We start from the raw sequence: 20,839 nt of genomic DNA, 5'->3' as shown, positions 1-20,839 counted from the left end.
CCTGTAGAAAGTGTGGCAAGCAATAAAATTAAAACAAATTTCATTGCAAACAGAATCACAATTAAATAGAACTCCTTCCACATTAAGGTGAATATTTTTTTTTAAAAATCCTATTTCCTTATTAAAAACAAGTACACTTGTTATAATTTAGAAAAAATAAATTAAGTCACAAGAAACACTAAGGGATCCCCCTTCTGCTTAAATTGGAAACATTTTGTTCCTGTACCCTCCCCTCCCCCAAATATTATACACATGAAGTACACGATAGGCAAGCACAGGTTTGTTAGTTGAAACAAACATACCACATGCATCCTCAAATACAACAGAATTCACTGGTAGAGAAAATAACAGGTGCTACAGGCATGCTAGAATGAGAAATGAACCAAGGGAGAGATGATGGTAGCAAGAAGAGAAAGAAGCTCTGTGCACCAAGAAGGCAGATGTGGAGCAGCACAGGGCTCAGAATGAGCACTCGGGTCTCCCCAAACACCTAGGCATAAGTCCCTGAAGCAGGAGAACACAGTAGCTGTAGCAACTGGAAGGAGTGGTTAAACAACCAAGTGTATCCCTCAAAGATGGGAAAGAAGCTGCCACAGTCCAACAGAGAAACCACAAGGAACTTGCAAAAAGATCTACAGCTAAAATTCTCCTGCTTCTTAGACCATTCCAAGCTGTTGGTTCGAGAACCCCAATGCCAGTTTACTTTCAGCAGTGTCTTTTACAAAATGTTTTCATGAGTAGCATGTAAAGGAATAAAGCCATGCTTGTGGGAAAAATGCTGTAATGATACTGTGGTTTTCATAATAGTCTTCTTCCATACCAATCCCGAATATAAAAATAAAGACAACCAGAATTAGCATTCTATCTAAGTAAGCTCAAACAATGTTTCAGTGGCATAAGGACTACAACTAATACTTGCTTTCCCCCGCAAAAGGAAAACAATCAGGCACAAATCCTCAGGCGGGATCAAACTACATGATGATGTAATCCTAGTTCCACATCTACCACTAAGTGGCCTCAGTTTACCAGACATGGGATATGCACCAATGCTTCTTAGCAAGAGAATGTGCTGCACAGATCTTCCCAAACAGGGTAAAGCTCTATAGAAAACTCTTCTTAAAATCAGAAACCCTGGTTTCAACGCCCAACTCTGTCACTCAGTAGATGGCATAACCATGGCAAGTTGACTGAATGTTGCTTCTTTACGTATAGAGTGAAGTGAGAAATACCTTAAGATTTTGGGAGGATCCTGGAGGTGTTGCACAGTACCTTACAGATTATCAGGTATTTTAGAAAAGGTTATCAGAGATTTCCAGATGAGGCTCTTGACTTCCCAATCCAACTGTCTAAGACCCGGAGCCTAGTCCAGGGCCTCTTGTTTTGAAACTTTCAACCTATATGGGTCTATATGGTTAGGAAGACAAAAAAGAAATAGGGCTTTTCATCCCCCAGAAATAATATAGACAGTTGGGACTTGCAGTCTGAGAAGATCTCCTGTGATTCTTGGTAGAAAAGAGCACAGAGCAGGCAGACACGAACAACAGTTTGTGGCACAGGAGAATTACGGCAGCCACAGAAGTCCCTGATGCAGCAGGCCACTCTCACCTCTAGTCTCTTTTCACCTTCAACCTTGACACCAGTGACATCTTGGACTAAAAATTCTCTGTTGGGAGGGGTTTGTCCTGCGTACTACCATAGGATGTTCATTTAGCAGCATGCTTGGCCTCTACCCACTACATGCCAGTAGCAACCCCTCTTCCCCTCCAATTGTGATAACCAAAAATGTCTCCAGACACCATCAAATATCTGGGGACGGGGGGTGGCGAGCAACAGAGTGGTCTCTGATTGAGACCTTATGGTAATATAACTAGCTGACTGGTTCTTGAAGGGTCACAAATATGAACAGTGAAGCCACATTACACATTCTGAAAGTGTCAGAAGATGACAGTGTATCACTCTGTGCTAACACATTATAAGAACTCTTTTCTAAAGCCAGTAATTTTAAAAATGCTTTCTTAATCACAATCACAGAAACTGAAGACTAAAATCGTTGTCTGCTCAGTGATTCTCAGAACAAGGTGGCAAACACACAGGGGATGCTGGATTTGTCTATTCTAGACCACTTTCTGCCTTCACTCTCTCCTCTGAACACTTCAGAGATAGGAAGCCACATGAGAGACACAGACTTTTAAAATAAGGAGGAGGGGCCCCTGGGTGGGTCAGTCAGTTAAGTATCCGACTTCGGCTCAGGTCATGATCTCACGGTTTGTGAGTTCAAGCCCCACATCGGGCTCTGTGCTGACAGCTCAGAGCCTGGAGCCTGCTTCGGATTCTGTGTCTCCCTGTCTCTCTCTCTCTGCCCCTCTCCTGCTCACACTCTGTCTCTCTCAAAATAAATAAACATTTTAAAAATTCATTAAAAAAATAAATAAAATAAAATAAGGAGGACAGATACTAACAAATTTCTAGGAAACAGAGACTTAGCAAATAATAGAATTGTCTCTCATTTAATTTTGTTTGAAAAGTGAGGAGAAATGTCCAATTCAAATATTTTAAAGGAGGCTTATGACCCCCCACTTTTGACTAAATAGGGATATATAATGCCTCCTCAGAATCTGCATTTCTTATTTAAAAATTTTATTTATTTTTTTAAGGTAATCTCTACACCCAATGTGGGGCTTGAACTCATGACCCTGAGATCAAGAGTCGCACGCTCCACCAACTGAGCCAGCCAGGCACCCCTGCATTTTCTGGATCAACAGTGAGAGCTGAAAACTCAATGTAAATGTTTTCCTTGGCCTGGGCCTTGCCAATGCAAACATGTCATATGAGGACTGATGATAGGAGCCAAAATCCACCCCTTGAAGTAATGTAGTGAGGTAACCCAAAGGAAAAAAAAACTCAGACACAGAGGAGATTTCACTAATGGACATGAGCCCTGATACAGTTCTAGCCATATCACTATACTGTTTTGAGAAAAAGGAACTAAAGGTGAAGCCAGACACATGCCATTAGTACCAAACTTTCACTCTTCGTCATAAAGCATTAAAAAAGGAAATGGCACTCCACAGGACCTCTTAAAAAGAAAGCAATCTGTGATATTACTCTGGGCATCGAGCCTACTAAACTACCAAAATAAAGTTCAGGAAGTTGCTACTTAGGTAAAAGAAGGCTAAAAATAAGTGAGTGACCCAACTCAGAAATGCCAGGGAATCCTCTTGAACTCTGACAGCTTTCCTCTTGGCTGAGGATGAGCAGAAGATTTAGGACTTGGCATATGTAAAAAGCCCATCACGCACCTACAAACAGCAATGGGTCAGATCATGAGGCAAGGAGACACTGTATTGTCAAGTTCTCTACAGCTAAACAAGTGGATCAGAGCTGATTCGATGGGTATCAGTTTAAAAAAAAACTAAGACGGACCTTATATGCTTCCTTATGTGTTGTAGAAGTACATACATGTGTATTAGTCATATACTACATGACTAGAGGTTACAGTATATGACTACAGCATCCAAACACTAGGAAATGGGTTTTATTCATCTCTTTCTCTTCTCTTTTTACCATGGAGCTTGTGTATCTTTCAAATAGTAAGCTGCTTAATGGATCTAAAAACTCAAAAGTCCTAAGCGATGGTTTATATAAAGATCTGCACAGTCTCTCTGAGATTTTTTCTGAATGAAGAGAGACATACGTCTGGAAAAGCCAAAGAGCTGCCCAAAATTAAGGCACAGTAACTGCTGACAAGCAATAGAAATAATTCCTCAAAATTTTGTTCTCTGGACTCTGATTCATGAACAATTCCCATTTCATAACTTTGTTTACATGAATCTCATTTAGCTTCTAATGGGACTCATGAAAACTGTAAACATGTAAGCCAGAGAGAAGTGGAAAAATGAACTCTCACTACTGAGAAAAAGATCTTCAGACACAGAGAAGATAAGGATTGGAATGGAAAAGAGACTTATGAAATTCCTGAAGTCCTGAAAAGCCTGTAACAAACGTTTGCCAAGAATTTTCTAGGACTCCTTACAGGAAATGGAATGCCAGGCGCAGGGGAAAGGTGGAGGTGACACACAACAGAATACCACCCTACAGAAGGCAGAGCACACAACTAAAGGAGCCTAGATACACGTGAAGAATGGAGAGCAAGTGCTGATTTCCAACCTGTGGCGGCTGTGTGGTGGTGAAGCGGTATTCTCCTTGTTTGTCTCGATTGAACACAACTTTCCAAAGGACCATGTCAAGGAAGAAGTTCTGAGAGATATTCCAGTGAGTTAAGAATTAAAAATGACTAAGTCATTCTTCATTAATGCGCACATTTTTAAAAGGCTCACACAATGCTGCATCATTAGTGAAAAACATGACTTGGTTTTCATACAATTTCAGTTAATATTGAAAAAGGATAAAGTATAATAGAACTTTTTTTGTTTTACACAACAGAACTTTTGTAACAAATATAAATCATCATAAAATTCTTGATAAAATGGGACCTCTAAACTTTCCACAAAATATGGCTTTTATTTGAATCCTCAGGCCTTTCCCATATTAAAATAATGGTTATAATCTGAGTTAACAATGAATTATTTTCACTGAGTTAAACATAATATGTATAAATGTGTATGACTTCATCAGAGTCCAACATAAATAATTCTTGACGGTGAGCAAGAATAATAAATTAAGAGAAATTATGAGAGGATTCCCTTAAAATTTTTTAAAAAATTTTATTTGAAATAACATTTATATGAACAGATGAACTTCTATAGAAAAAGGAAAGCTTTTAAAATATAGTATCTTGGATGTACTTTCTGGTGTCCATAAAACAGAGAAAATCATTTTCACTGGGCAATTTAAAAAGATCAGTACCATAATATCCATGCTGCCCACTATGGCCCAAATTTAAATACCAAGTCATCTTTTAGATAACAAATTAAACATAATTTCCAAGTTGAGAACAATTATCACCAAGGCACACACAGTTCCTCACAAATTACCTAATTTTAGTTCAAAAGCCTGCCTCATAAACAAACCCTTAACTTAAAAATCACAACTGCATCTCCTTCTTCCATTTCACCTATTGCTACTAGAGGAGTGAATTAGAATAGTAGTTCTGAGAACAGACACAATCTCATTAAAAAGAGCAAATGAGAACTTACTCGCTCCCTTTATAGAAGCCAAATTAAAGGCAATCCTACTAGGAGAGTAACTATAAAATACACAATGGATCAAAGAGGACTTAAGACCTCTAGAGGAAACTTAGAAGTAACTACCAAGAACGAAGTTCCAGCAATCAGTGCTAGTAAGTTCACAGTGGTCATTTTATACTTTCGATAAACTGTTATTAAAATTCACTACAATTCATGGAGAAAGCCCCTCCCTCCTTTCTTTCCTTCAATGGGAGATTTTACTGTATATCACAGGTCACTGGTGGTACATGCCCACTGTGATTTCATGATCACTGGTTTACTATGAGCACCAATCTTCTCTCCCTTCTAAAGATCACTGCTTTTTGCTATCTCACTGGTTCCTTTCTCCTATCTGTATGAGTGCAGCTAAGTTATATCCCATAACAGGACTACATTCAGTTCATGGAAAAGGTCAAGAAGAAAAAGCTAAATGATTTTAACTAAAATGAAACTGAGATTCTTGGTAGATGTCCATGCTGCCACCTGTCCTCTTCCTCCAGGAGTATTAAATCACCAAGACTCCCAAAACAGCAACATAGTCATTTGATCATCTGAAGTGCTTACCTCCACCATGATAGATACAAGGGCATTGACAAGAACAATCATAAGCATAGTTATACGCCACTGATATGGTACACACACTATCTGTAAGACAAAAATTTTTAAGTTAAAATTGTAGTACGCAATTAACATTACTGCATTATATAATAATTTCTACATTTACCGAATTCTTATTATATACCAAGTACCTTCACATACATTATCTACTCTATCCTTAACAATGCCACAAGGTATATCCACTTTTCCGATGACAAAAGTGTAACTCAAGGTTAAAAGAATACAGTAAAGCGGCTGAGCTTAGAGTCAAATCCTAATCACTAAGACTCAAAAGCCCATACTTTCTACTGGTTCATGAACTTCTAACAAGTCCCTATTTTTAAAGTAAAGTCTTGTCTTTAAACAATGAGGCAGATACCAATCTAATAATGAAGTATCACTCAAACCTCTACATATTGATATAAAGACAAATTCATAAAAGGACTATCCAAATCAATTTAACAAACAGTCTACGTTTTCACTTTAAAATCTATGTTTAATTTCTAAGGTCTAAAAAAGAAAAAGAAAAAAAATTCCATTCATGCATTCACCTTTTAGTCGACTAGCAAATATTTACTGAGCACCTAAAATACTATGCTAGGTGCTGTGGAGTTGATACGATCTAAGAGGTTTTAGAAAAACCCCTATGACTCTAGCAAGAAAGATTTCAGGGGTGGAGACTGCTATAGTGATCAAGGCAAGAGATGATGGAAGCTGAAACTAGTGATAGGGCCACAAAATAAGAAATATATATGTGGTTTCTGTGTAACACAGAGCTTTTAAAACTCTTTTAATTTCCCAAGTGATGTTGGCAATAGAAGCATCTTACCCAGAGCTTCTGAATCTCCTGGAATATCCTGGGTATCATGTTTTTTATTCTAATGAGGCTACTCTTGGTGGGCTCTGGTTAGCTTCAGGGTGGGGGTTGGTCATCAGAAAGACTAAGCCATGATTAGAAGCTCAGAACTTTCAGCCCCGCTCTCCCATCCTCCACAGAAGGGAGAGAGACTAGAGATTGAGTTAATAATGGGCCATGACTACATAATGAAGCCTCCATTTTAAAAAAATGTCCCTCAACTTCAGGGTTTGGAGAGCTTCTGGTTCGGTCAACACATGCATGTGCTGGGAGGGTGGTGCAGCCCCAACTCCACAGGAACAGAAGCTCTTATGCTCAAGACCTTTCTAGACCTCGGCCTATCTGCCTTTTCACCAGGTTGTACATTTGTACCTTTATTATAATCTTTATTATAAACCAATAAACATAAGTGTTTCCCTGAGTTTTACAGCAAATTCTCAAACCTGAGAAGTGGGTTCTGGGAACTCTGGTTCATAGCTAATTAGTCAGAAGTACAGGTGATGACTTGGGACTTGCAATTCGTTGGGGAGCACTCTTGTGGGACACAGCCCTTAACCTGTAGGGTCTGGCTAATTCCAGGTAGTGCCAGAACTGAACTGTAAGATACTGAGTTGGAGTCCAGGGTTGGAGACGAGTGTGGGAACAACCCCCACACAACTGGTGTCAGAAGTTTTGTGAATAGAGGAAACAACGGTTTCTTTTTAAGTGGCAAATGGGATGGATTAAAGCTAAAAGATTCAGAGTAAGAAAATGGAGAGAATCTAGGAAAAGACTGGCTTTGAAAAGAAAAGGAGAAGACAAGGACACATATACACACTTCTGACTTGGATAAATGGTGGTACTAAAAAAACCAAGACAAAGCAGGGTTGAGGAAGAATAAGATGATAAGCTTAGTTATAAAAATGCTGAATCAGAGAACTGATGGGCGAACCACGCATATAATATTCAGTATGTCAGTGCATATTCAATCCTAAGGCTCAGTTGTGAGAGCTAGACCAACACAGATGGCACCATGGGTGAAGCTGGCACTATAGAGCAGCTCACCCAAATGTACAGAGTAACACGAGCGAGAAGAACAAGAATGTGTGGAACACTAACATTTAAGGAACAGGAAGAGTCTGAATCCATCACAGAGAATGAGAACTAGTCATAAGGGTAGGAAAAAATCAGAAGGGAGCACAGCATCACAAAATTGTAGAGGGAGTCTCAAGAATAATCACATGGCTAACTTTTCAAATACTGCTGAAGAGTCAAGTAAGGTTGGGAAAAAAATAATTAAAAGGACAAGTCCACTGAACTTAAGAAGACAGATGTGAAGCAGCAGAAAGACACATGTGGTGGGAGAAACATAAGTGGTTTTTGTTTTCTTCTTTTGCTTAAAGTGCTTATCTAAATCCCTCCATGAAGCATGTGGGGAAACAGACACTCATACACTGCTGGTAAGGACTATAAATCATCAATCTCTTCCAAGTTGAATAACACAGCTGCTTGTACCTGGGATAAACCACTCCATTCCCACTCTGTGGTATGTCAACACTCACTCCTATACACTACGGGACCTGTACTGCACGTTCATACCGGCACTGTTAACACAGGAAAAGACTACAAACAACCTAATTATTTACCAATGGAGAATGGAGAAATGCATGAAAATATATTCCTACAATGGAATTCTATATAGTAGTGAAAATGAAATGCATGTATCAACATGGATGCCTCTTAAAAATAATGCTAATGGGAAAAAGCAAGTCACAGAAAAATACAAATAGTAAGATAACATTGTCATATAGGTCAAAAGCAAGCAAAACTTCTATGGCTTCATACAGTATGGTAATTGTATAATGAAAAGCAAGCCAATGAGATAAAAAATTAGAATAGTGGTTCCCTCAGAATGTTTGGAAAAAGGTACATGATAGTGCCTTACTGATGCTGGTAGTGTTATCTTTTTAGGTTGGATGATGAACTCATGGGTGTTCTTTTATTACTATTATGCTTAACAACTTAAATAGGTGTGCATTTTCTTCTACATAAAACAGGTATTTCAGCATTCATAAAGTTTTTAATGAAAAAAAGAACTCAGTGGACAGTGAAGAAGAGGCAGTAGGTATAGACTATTCAAGAAGTGGATCGATAAGGGACAGATCAAATAACAGGGTCAAAGTTTTTTTATTTTTAAAGACCAAGCAACATTTGTTTGTAGACAGGGAAATGGAACCAGAAGCAAAGACTGAAGGAACAGGAAAGAAACATAAAATAACAGGTAGAGCAATAAAAGCTGATGTTCCAATTATGTTCTTTATTCTTTCTACGGTATTTTTGGGTCACTTTAACTGCATTTTAGAAAATTCAGAAAGAAGAGGTCCTGGGGGGGAAAGACCTTCAGAGCTGAGTCTCTGTCCCCAGTAACCCGGAACAAAGGAGGGGGTAGATCATAAGCCCTAGCAAACATCCAGAAGTCCTATTTGGCTGTGTAACTTTCATGAACTATTAGTGTGTCATCTTCTATCACTGTCTTACTAGATATTATCACCCTCAGACAACCAGTAGTAATTGATGTGCTGAACCCTTACCTGAAGAACCTGGTCAATAGAGGCAACTGGATGCAACATGATGAGTAATATGAAAACATACAAAATAATCACAGACACAACAAAAAAATCTGAAAAAGAAAGTAAAACAATTAAATTAGAAGTTCCTTTAAATAAAAATGCATATAATAACAACTGGTATACTGGCAATCCTAAATTTGGTTTTCGATACACCTATTTAGGTTGATGAAGTACATAAAATGTGTGTTTTATGTTATTTCCTAGAGTACGGCACATCATCCAGGCCCAAAGGATTCATTATGTGACATAGAAATAATCAGCATTTATAAAAATAGGAGACATTTTGTAGTTCTCCTAGATAGATAGCTAATTTATAAGATAATCAAGTCAATATATAATTCACAGATAGGAGACTAGATTATGTAGAGCAAAATGAAATTATCATTTAAAACATGTATGTAATAATTATTGTTGAATATAAAAATACTGAATAACATTTATTCCCAGTATTAAGTATGTTATAATCCTAAATGGAGACATTCTAATTTGACTGTAAGTATATTTCTGTTAAGTGTATCCCACTTTCTTAATGACTTCCTCCATGAAATATTTCTACAGAAAATGTACGCTAAAACCCAGAAACTGAGTATCTACTATTTTAAATGTGGGTTAATCCACTTGCTGCAGTAGCTAGGAGCGGTAAATTCAGTCTCAGAGTACTTTGCATTACGTTCCTAACTCCAAAATAAAACTCCCTGCTTGTGGTCATTTTGTTAACCGTGTACATACATGCATACACCTGCAAATATACAAACATACTCTCATGTAATGAGCCTTAAGGCTCAGCACTTTCCCCATTATATTGCTACCCCCCCCCCAACTTTTTCCCCTTGTTTCTTTGGTTTGGATATTTACTTACAAGTTCTTATTTGAGGTCATCTTGAAACTCAAATTTTACTAACACCATGTAAAACCAAAATTTTATCACGAAGCCTTCAGATTGGGTAAAGAAGTTAATATCCAATTTTTGGACTTTAAATGCGGAATCTCATACTATTTTTAAATGTGGGAGCCATTTACAAACACTGTTAATATGTCAGTTCAAAACTATAAGCCAATATTTATTGTTTTGTAGAAATAACATTATGTTCTATATATATGTATTTATTGTTTACATGTATTAATATCTAGATTTACTGTTCTAACAACTTGGGCTGGAAGTTTTATTAACATTCATGTCAAAGTGGGGACACTTTTTTTATTGTAAGTCACTGACCAACAGGCTGAAAAATTTGGGTCCATGCTAGATTAAAAAAAAATATTTTTTCTAGATCTTTATTTTTAAAACATACTACTAAGCTATAAACAGGAACTATAACATTCTATTCAATAAACGTAGCAACTAAAGTAATATATAAGTTACACAGTCACTCATACAGTTATTGTGGTCAGTTAAAGTGTTTGGACAGTGCTAATTTCAAGTACAGAAGCACACAAAAGACAAATTCAGAAAAAGGACAAGAAATGGTCAGAATACAAATGCCAGAGAGATATGGAGACAGAAAAGAAAGCTGGTTCAAAATAGTAATAGGCCATATTGAATGTTTTCCAAATTCGAATGCATTTTTACAGCCATAAGCAAAACAGATTTGCAATCTACTTCCTGACATGTTGCCAGAAAAAAACAATTTTTTTTTTTGTTTTCCTTTACTCAGGCTCACAAATGTCTTACATCTACCTCAACAGTGTTTCTCAAATGTTCCTGTCTTTCTCCTAGAAAGACATACCTTTGATCACACCTCTAAAAAATCTGCCAAGATTTTCCATGTGAAGCAGAAAATAACCAGTTGAACCTCTCCTCTGTTTAGCCAGGGGAGAAAAAGAGGCACTATTCAAAGAAATCTGATGGGGAGGTGCATGGTTGGCAGATGTATATAACCACTGCAATGAAAAGATCAATAGGGAAACCAAGAACGAGAAAATCAGGTATTCGTTTTTGAGAGGTACAGAGTTTCTAGTAAACTGTGCTCTCTGCTCCTGGACTCTGCTGGCATTGCTACTGAAGTACAAGTAATGCTCTTCACCAGAAGACAGCAATCAAAACAAATTCTGTGTTGGTGGTAACTGGAGATCAGGGAACAATGTTCCGTAAGTTAAAGATTTAGATTCTACCACAAAGCTGTGTGAACAGGGAACAAGTCCTTTGGAGTCAAGGTATTTTAACTAACATGATGAGGATACCACAGGGAAGAGCAGACTTAGTCCTTAAAAGGCAAAGCAATAAGTAAATTAAAGTTATTAAATATGTCCCAGCTTAGGGCATCACAGATTTGTTGTTGATGATACCAGACCATTTTGATGGAATGTGGCAACAAGATCAAGCACCAGAAGGATTTCTTTTATATTCCCCTTGGTATGTGACTCAAAAATAAACCCTTACATAGGATAAATAAGCCTACAAACTTGTTTACGACTCTGATATATACTTCTCTAGCTGTTCCTTCCTCAAAAAATATGAACTGGGATCTTCTGAGCCATAACCACAAATTTCAAGTCTTTTTATTCCTAATTCTCTCTCCTCTCCCCCCACCCCCTCGCCCTTCCTTACTCAGTTTCTTATCTTTGAAAGGCCAGCTTATCCTGCAGGGCCTCTAGGTATCTGCTCCAACCAATTCAGGCCTGGCAGATGACCAGGAAAAAATGCATATACCCTGAGGAAGAGAGATCCTGGCAGTTCAGTAGTGATGTCTTCACAGACTGAGAAAGGACTAGGATGTCACAAGCAGGAGTTATAGGGGTCAAGTCAAGAAACTGGAGCAAAAACTGAAGCCAAATCCCAAGAAATCACATCTAGTTAAATGAGAGTGTAAGAATTAAGTCTGTATCATCATGGCCCTTGAAATGATAGCATGGTCAAAGGAGAAAATATAAGTGGGCTAAGGTAAAGTTGAAAATGGGTCACCACAGACTGAAATTTCGTTTTATTTAGAATCCACCAGTAGAAGAGAAAAAAAAAAAAAAAACCAACTCTGAAGAGACTGCCTTAAATGCCTAAGACAGATATTAATTTTTAAAAACAGTAATCTCAAGATAGGTTTCATACGTTTTACTATTTAGATACAGAGAACAGCAACTAGCAAGTCCTGGCAAAGAACTGTTAACTGTCTATTCTACAGTAAAAAATGAAAAGCTAATGTCAACTCTAGTAAAGCCTTAACCTTTTCTCCATTCATTTCAACTATATTTATACTTTACATTGTATATTCCTTTATAAAGTTAGACTTTATTTCTGTCAGTTCTTATTTTCTACTTTTCTTTCTTTATTCATCAGTAACTCCAAGATTAGGAGACTCCAATGACAGGCAGACAAGATGTGAAAATTAGCAAAATATGTATATGTTGACTTTAGTGTTCCTATTTTATTTTCTAGCAGGCATGTTTTAAGATAGCATGCACTTCTGTTTATCCACTGAAAGACATGCACAAACTGCTTATATTAAGGACAAAAGTTTTGTGGCTATATTTCTGCCAAACCACAATTTTTAATCATGTTCTAACAAAAATAGGCCAGTGATCAACAATTGGGATTATTTTTTATTCAAGTGAATTTGAAATTAAATTGGAATATAAAATACCTTAATACAAAATTACATGGGAATACAAAGCCTTTAAGTTTTTTGAAGTTTTCCAAATAACACAAAAGATGCGTTTAAAATAGGAAAACAATCTTTTTTTTAATTGGAGAAGCATGGATATGGTAGATTTTCTCAGACCTCTAAAATTAACTTTCCTGACACAGCTGTCTTGCTTACCAAACAGTCTGAACACCAGTTTTCTTAATTAAAAAAAGGGGGGGAGGCATTATTCTCTGACAGATGTTTCAGCTAACCTTGGGCATGCTAAATATTTCCTTGAAATTTAAAAATATGGAACTAAAACTAAAACACATACATCAACTTTCACTAAGTTCACCTCAACTAAAGCTAACTTTAGTTACAAAGTCCTCTTAGAAGAAGTAATTGACCTTCTATGGAAGGCTTTTTGTCCCAAAGCATGCTTCCAATATGGTCTCAGTAATATACTTTCTACTTATTAGATAATATCAGTTTTTGTGGAAAAAAAAAAAAAAAGTAAAAACAGATGACAATATTGATACTTGAATCATCTTAACCTGTCCAAATGTATGAAGCAATAAAACTTGACCTACAAACCACATAGGGTAGAAGAATAAAATAATGTGAAAATGCGCTGTAAACTGATGTGACAGGTATAATTTACCGAAATCTGTGACCAGTTTGCCAAGTAGAACACCAGCATTTCTTTACATCTACAACAAAGAATAACTACTATTCATTCTATAATATTGCAAATATCTGAAGTTTTATATGAAAAAAATTAAGTTGTCCCAGATATTAGTATATTCTCAAATTTTAAAAAACTTGGCAATTGATGTTTTTCCCTATAAGCTCCAATTTTGATTAATCGAAATGCTATCTCCTACTGCCATAGGCAGACAAGTTTGACCCCGGCACAAGACTCCCTTCTACTGGCCCTTTCGGCAGTGGATGCAGAGGTGACAGAAAGAAAGAACTGCAGGTGAACGCTGTCTGCACCAGTGTCAAAAATGACAGGAAGACAGTTGGCACTGTGCAGACCGCCCAGCAGCAGAGAGCAATACCCACTGTTCCAACTGAAGATCCTCTGTTCCTGCTTCTAATTCTAACTCTGTCTGCAACGTGCTGTAAAAATAAAAGCTGGAGCCAGAAGCAATAGGATGTGAAAACCAGGAATGTTTAGAACAGGGTGGCTTCAATTTTAAACTTTAGACTGGCAGCTCCCATGAGAACAAAACAAGACAGTAAACATCTAAATCACTAGGTTCATTCTATTCATGAAGACCTAGTTCACATTGAAAGAACAGTTTCAACTCTACTCTTCTTACATTATTTTTAAAGAAAGGAAGCAGGATAAAAGAAATCACAACAAATGCCAAACTTACAATTCTTGTAGCAAGGTTGCCTGAAGGGTTTTCCTTTTGAAAAGGCAATTGCCACTATGAGGTACTGAAAACTGGAGATAAAAAACACTGTGGTATTTTCATAATTTTGTATATTATGTGTATCAGGTTTGGTTTCATTGTCCAAGTATGAAGAATTCCAATACAGGCTTCTCGTCGTATTACAAGCACTAGAACACAAAAAATGTTTACATTACTAAACACAATACTCACTTCCCAAAAGTTCACTGTCCTCAATCACTATCATAACATAAATAGAAATAAGGTGGTGCTTATAGGAAGAGATCCAACAACATCAAGGTAAAATATATGGAACAGGCAACACCAGCGTTAAGTGTCTCTTCTCTTTAGTCACATTCCAATCAGTTTAAAAAACTAGAAGAAACGTCATAATAAATAAGCCCCACTCATTGTTTAAATTTAAGGATGATACTAATATAACACTGTATGTGGATTATACTGGGGTAAAACTTTTTAAAAAATCAAATTTTGAGAGTAATTTTAACACAGTAAAGGTTAACAGACCTTAGGTCTGACCTTAGCTCTACCAATTTTTTGGCTTAATCGAGGAAATATTACTTTATTTCTCAGCCCATTTCCTGACCTATAAGTGTGGATACCACCTGTGCCATCACAGGGTTACTGTTAAGGAATGAGGGATGACTCTGTCAATGCCTAGGAAAGCACCTGGCACCTAGACGACCCTCAATATTCTCACCGATGTATGGTGCTCTTTGAGCTCTACTCCCAGGTGGGCAGGACAAACACAGGTAATACCCATTACTAAAACACTAACTACATAAGCACAGGCAACTAGTAACAAAATGTTAATCTGCTACAAATGAACTCTGGAAAGATACTCCGGAACAATTCCATCTATTTCTTTTTCTGTGCAGTGTCCATATGTACATATAAGCAAACAGTAATGTTAAATTTCTTAAAGTTTCCTGAAACTTTAAAAAAAAAAAATTTTTTTTAACATTTATTTATTATTGAGAGACAGAGACAGACAGAGCATGAGCATGGGAGGAGCAGAGAGTGGGGGAGACAGAGAATCTGAAGCAGGCTCCAGGCTCCGAGCTGTCAGCACAGAGCCCGACGTGGGACTTGAACTCACAAACTGCGAGATCATGACCTGAGCCGAAGTTGGACGCTATACCGACTGAGCCACCCAGGCGCCCCAAGTTTCCTGAAACTTTTAAAGACAATCTCCTTTCATTATAAGCAAACTATAAATAAATGTTTGCATCTAAAAATTTAATTCTACAAAATTACCTTAGTGAATGGCTTACATGTTTGATTAATTAAAATAATGTTATCATAATCTGTCACTGACAGAACACTCTACCTTATAAGTAAGAGAAGCACTTGGCAGTTTTTTTACGAGTTTTTTTTCTATTGTTTGTTTTAAAATGCTATTTCCTAAACTTAGGGTAGAAAAGTTCGACACACAAACATTCCGGGTTTAGGAAAGACTCTAGTGATTAATTTCAACTTTCTCACTTTACAGGTAAGGAAAGCAAAGCTCAGTAGCAAATTAAGAAACTGGTCCAATATCCTCATGTTGGTAGTGACCATGAGGACCTTGCCTGACCATCTTTCTACAGATAAAAGGAGTTACCATAATATTTCTAATCAAATATAAGCCAAATAATTTAACTATTTAATCAAGCTGCCTGTGAACTGTTATATAAATTTCAAAACTTATTTTTACATGCATACATGTTACACATATCTTACACACATTTTTTAAATGGATTGACCAACTTACTCTGACTGTGGATGCCATACTTCATACCAAGATTGCTGCTTGACCCAAAAAAACCCCAAAGATTGAAATCCAATGCAGATGATGATCTGAGACAAAACGGAGAAGAGAAGGGCCCCAGATATAAGACCTGAGGGTGGTCTTTGTGCCACAAGTTCCTTCCAGGCAGGATTTAAACTCACTATATTGAGAAGAAAAACAGGAGGAGGTTTCATCTAAATTAGTTGCTATAAAACTCAGATTCATTTAGGAACTTAAATTTATTTCTAACAAATCTTTACTATAAAAATTGTCCAAAACCCAATCCAGATGTCATACAGATTTAAGTAATCTGTAAAAGTAAACAATTTAGACTTTTTCAAAAGTGTACTATTTTTTTCATGAGTACTTTTACATTACCCCACTGAAATTCAGAGAAACACTAGTATAAGTAAAAAGAATACTCAACATAAACTATAACATCAATCACCATCCTTGTATGTTCAACTAAAAATTTATTTATTTCTCAATCTTTAATTGCAAATCTACAGTAATAATACATATTTTCTCCTCTTAAAAAGACATTAACAAAGGTTGGAAGCTATATAAACATAACCGTAACCAAAAAAGGCTTTGATCGCTTATTAAGGTGATGCCCCCCAAGTTTCTCCACAACATTCCTCTTTATAATTGATAAGTAATTTGTAAAAAGATATTGAAACTATGTAAAAATCCTGTTCCTCATTAAACTTTCACTCGCCAGTTTTAGTATCCACTAAAGACGATCTAATCCAGTGGTTCTCAACCAACATGCTTTTGACCCCTGAGAACATCTGGCAATGTCTGGAGATATTCTTGGTTGCCACAACTGTGGCTGTGTTACTGGCACGTAGGGGTAGAGGCCAGAGATGCTGGTCTAATGCACAGGATAGAATTAGCTGTTTTAACAGATGAATCAGATCAGGGTCTTTTCATGGTCTAAGCCCATCATTCCTTCTATATTTATTAGTTTGCATTTTACTCTCAGGAAGAGCTTTCCCTTCTCTCCCTATTTATTTCCAATATGAACTTGTGAATATTCATTTGACTAAATGGGTCATATCCCATTACATCATTACTTATTTTTATATAATCACAAAGACCAGAATAAACCAACATCTTGTGTCTCCTCATATGCTGTACTGAGGATACAACATCACTTCTGCCATGTTCCTGCCAAGAATTCATAGCCCAAGTCTAAAGAGACTACATCAGACATCCATATATTTGGTTTCTCTTCTTTCATAAATGTCAACATCAAGATGCCCAAAAAAGGGCTGATGTAATATTCTGGATTAAAAAAAGACTAAAGAGAAAAGATAATGAAATTTGTGAGCCTGGGTTAGATCCTGGTCTAGAGAACTAGGGGAACAAAATAAGTAGAAAAGATATTATTTGGATATATGACAACACTTGATTATGGGCTGTGGGTTAGATAATATTGTATGAGTGTTAAATTTCCTGATCTTTATAACTATGGTTTGTTTTGTTTTTTAATGTTTAGTTTTTGAGAGACAGAGCACGAGCAGGCGAGGAACAGACAGAGAGGGAGACACAGAATCCAAAGCAGGCTCTAGGCTCCGAGCTGTCAGCACGGAACCTTGATGCGGGGCTCGAACCCACAAACTGAGATCATGACCTGAGTCGAAATCGGACGCTTAACTGACTGAACCACCCAGGTGCCCCATAACTATGTTTAATTATGTCAGAGAATGGCTTTGTTTTACGGCAATATACACAATATTCAGAGACAAAGGGGCATGATAACACAAACTTATTTTCAAATATTTCAGAAAAACATGGACAGAGAACAATAAAATAGGGCAAATGAAAACAATGAGTAGTAAAAGAACATATTTACAGGGAATCTGAAGAAGTATGCACTGTTATAATTATTGATATAAATTTACCAAAGTTTAATGAGTTACATCAGAATTTCATATGCTTTTAAATCGATAGTAAAGCAAAATACTCACTTGTAAATACCACTACCAAAATGATTGCCAGATCAATGAAGAGAAACTGGAAGTCTCCCAGGTTACTTAAGATCTACAGAAGTGATTTTTAAAACATAATTAGTTTTCAGAAATTATTTTTATACCATTTTCCCTGGCTTTAGATTTTCCTCCCTTGGTTTCAGTTGCCCCCCTCCATGCACTCCCCCTCAACCTCGATAAAGACAACTTTAAAATGACACTTGGACTTGCTTAAAAATTAAAACACATTTGCCTTTGATATTACTGACATAGAACATACGTTTGCAAACATTCAATTTATTAATATAAAAGGCATCTCCTAAAAATTTATTCAATATAAATCTTAAACCTTTTGGCAAAAAGGAAACACAAGCTTTTACTCACAATATTCAACATTCTTGAAAATTAGTATCTCAAAGCTTCCTTAATATCTAACACCATCACTCCTGATACTTTCTACAAGGTAGAAGGGATATTTTCACAAAGACTCCCTGGCATGTCACTAATGTTAATTTTGAGAAAACTCTAAAGTGATCTCACTTCAATTATAAAATCCAGTGGATTACCTATGGACATCACTGTTTACACTTTTTCTCCAAGTGCATAAAGTCCTACAAACTACTGCTGAAACACCTTTTCTCATTCTGACCTTTTCTGAAAATGTATCGCAAGGTTAACTACAATTCTGAAATATGTCACAGCTTGACATTTTGAAGAGTTCTAAGAAAGACGCCCAATCTGAGCTAAAGGCAAAAAAAGAATACAATCATCTTTTATTCACGAGGCTTTAGCCACAGTTGTCAGCCTTAAAGAAAATGCTATTCTAGATCAATGAGATTTTCAATCTGCTACTCAAAATATAACAAACCAAAGGAAAACTTACAGATGCTAGTTATGTAAGTTTCATAATTAGTAGACGCATACATACTCAATATTTTAGCTTAAATGTCTTAACACTAAGCAGCATCTCTATAAGCAATGTTGGTACTCACAGAATATAGCAGAGTAACACTGAAGTACTGTATAATGCTGTACAAAGCCATAAATTTAAACACACAGAAAGAAGTCATTAAAGCAGCACGGCCTTCCCTATGAAAACAAATGTTGGCATGTGAATAAAAGCATTTTGAATTCCTCTTCCAAATCACAATTATATCTTGACAGATGAATAGCAACATTCAACAGCTACAACAAAGCACTTTTCTACCAAAAGAACTAAACCAAAGCAGAACTGAAAGAGATGAAAAGTAGCAACCAGTTGGTAACTAAGATATAGAATATACTAATACACCATTACAACAAATTCATACTCATTTCTATAATTTTTTTCTACATTATTAGAGCAAGCCACAAAGAGATAATGGGAAAATTTTCAATTTGTGCTACCTGATAAGGTTTGGCACACAGGAAATACTAGGAGTTTTGGAGGTAAAGGGAGATGCCACTGAAGCCTCAAGCTCTGATAACGAAATGCCTCCATGTGCCCTCTTCAAAGCCTAATGGTTTGAAGAAGAAAAGGAGTTAAGTTTTGTGAATGGGACTTGGGTAGAGAAAGAATTGTAAATCACAAAAACCATACTTACACCACAATCATTTGCCCCATCACCGCACATTCCAACGAAGTAACTGAGAAACAAAAATTATGTCGATTAATTTTTTAAAATAAACAACATTTAACTTAATACTTCTTCAGGGGCACCACGGTGGCTCAGTCAGTTAAGTGTCTGACTTCAGCTCAGGTCATGATCCGCACTTCATGAGTTTGAGCCCTGCATCGTGCCCTGTGCTGAAGAGCCTGGAGTCTGCTTCAGATTCTGTGTCTCCCTCTCTCTCTACCCCTCCTATGCTCACACTCTCTTTCTCTCAAAAATAAACAAACATTAAAAATTTTTTCACTAAAAATTTTTTTTAAAAAAGGATTTTCTAATACATTATGAACAGCTAACAGACCAAGACCTCCCCACTGAAACTGACAAATCTTTTTACCACACTGACCACAGGCATTTTGCTTTGTAAACAGCACCAGCTTGCAAGTCAAATGACCTGGGTTATTGTCCCATTTCTGTCACAAGCTGTGCAAATAGTTTATTATTTGGCATCTTAATTTCCTAATCTATAGAACAAAGGTCTTGGGCCTGTACAGTCTTTAGTAACCTACTTTTAAGGTTATCAGTAAAGATTTCTCCCTTTAAAACTGGAAACATAATTATTTACAGAAACTATAAAGTCACTTCCAGAAGCTGAGTAAATGAACTCTATCTAAAAGATATTACCTGGAAAAGGAATTGTGGATATTTATTTTCGCTAAATAAATGAGTACATGAGCCTGAGTTATCACCTATCTTGCAGGTGACAATTCTATACACATGAAATATCAGTTACTTTTCTGGGTTTGAAAATGAAATTACAATTCATAAAAATAAAACACCACCAATACTTACTCTACATTTTGCAATGCTTCTATTAATTGTGTCTTCTGATCAGGTGCCATACGAGCAAAAACAGTGCCATGCAACATCAACTGAAAAAAATATGAATTTCTTTAAAATACTATTCACAATGTATTCTTGTGAACACAAACATACATAAACCCAAGTCACTAACCTTAGGAGCAAGGTCTTGAAAATGTTCCAATATCACTGAAAATGATTTTCCATTCATTGCAAAATGGTAACGAGTCACTTGAAGATTCTCTAAGCTATTATGGACCAATTTAATTGGAATAGCCTATGTACAAGACATTCAAAACAATATTTAGGCAGCCAAACCGAGTAATACAATCCTATTTTTTAATTAAAAAAAAAAATTTTTTTTTACATTTATTTATTTATTTTTGAGAGACAGAGACAGAGCACAAGAGGGGGATGGGCAG

The 20,839-nt window shown here is 36.5% G+C and overlaps 1 protein-coding gene across 7 annotated transcripts in view; it reads right to left on the bottom strand.

Annotated features, from left to right (window-relative positions):
* Positions 1-20,839, bottom strand: part of ATP13A3 (ATPase 13A3) — a 100,740-nt gene that overhangs the window by 5,958 nt on the left and 73,943 nt on the right. For 6 of the 7 annotated variants that reach the window (XM_053221047.1, XM_053221045.1, XM_053221048.1 and 3 more), the window contains 11 exons: positions 20,572-20,694; positions 20,409-20,488; positions 19,551-19,593; positions 19,354-19,463; positions 18,960-19,056; positions 17,968-18,040; positions 15,977-16,154; positions 14,188-14,375; positions 9,210-9,298; positions 5,751-5,831; positions 4,168-4,257 (listed from right to left, as the gene is read on the bottom strand). In XM_053221047.1, the coding sequence (XP_053077022.1) occupies positions 4,168-4,257; positions 5,751-5,831; positions 9,210-9,298; positions 14,188-14,375; positions 15,977-16,154; positions 17,968-18,040; positions 18,960-19,056; positions 19,354-19,463; positions 19,551-19,593; positions 20,409-20,488; positions 20,572-20,694 (1,152 nt within the window). The remainder of the gene's footprint in view (positions 1-4,167; positions 4,258-5,750; positions 5,832-9,209; positions 9,299-14,187; positions 14,376-15,976; positions 16,155-17,967; positions 18,041-18,959; positions 19,057-19,353; positions 19,464-19,550; positions 19,594-20,408; positions 20,489-20,571; positions 20,695-20,839) is intronic. The other variant, XM_053221049.1, reaches the window with a different exon arrangement.

Source organism: Acinonyx jubatus, chromosome C2 (assembly GCF_027475565.1).
Source record: "Acinonyx jubatus isolate Ajub_Pintada_27869175 chromosome C2, VMU_Ajub_asm_v1.0, whole genome shotgun sequence".
Classification (NCBI taxonomy): domain Eukaryota; kingdom Metazoa; phylum Chordata; class Mammalia; order Carnivora; family Felidae; genus Acinonyx; species Acinonyx jubatus.
The sequence above is the reverse complement of the archived record's forward strand: the minus strand, read 5'-3'. Positions and strand labels throughout refer to the sequence as shown.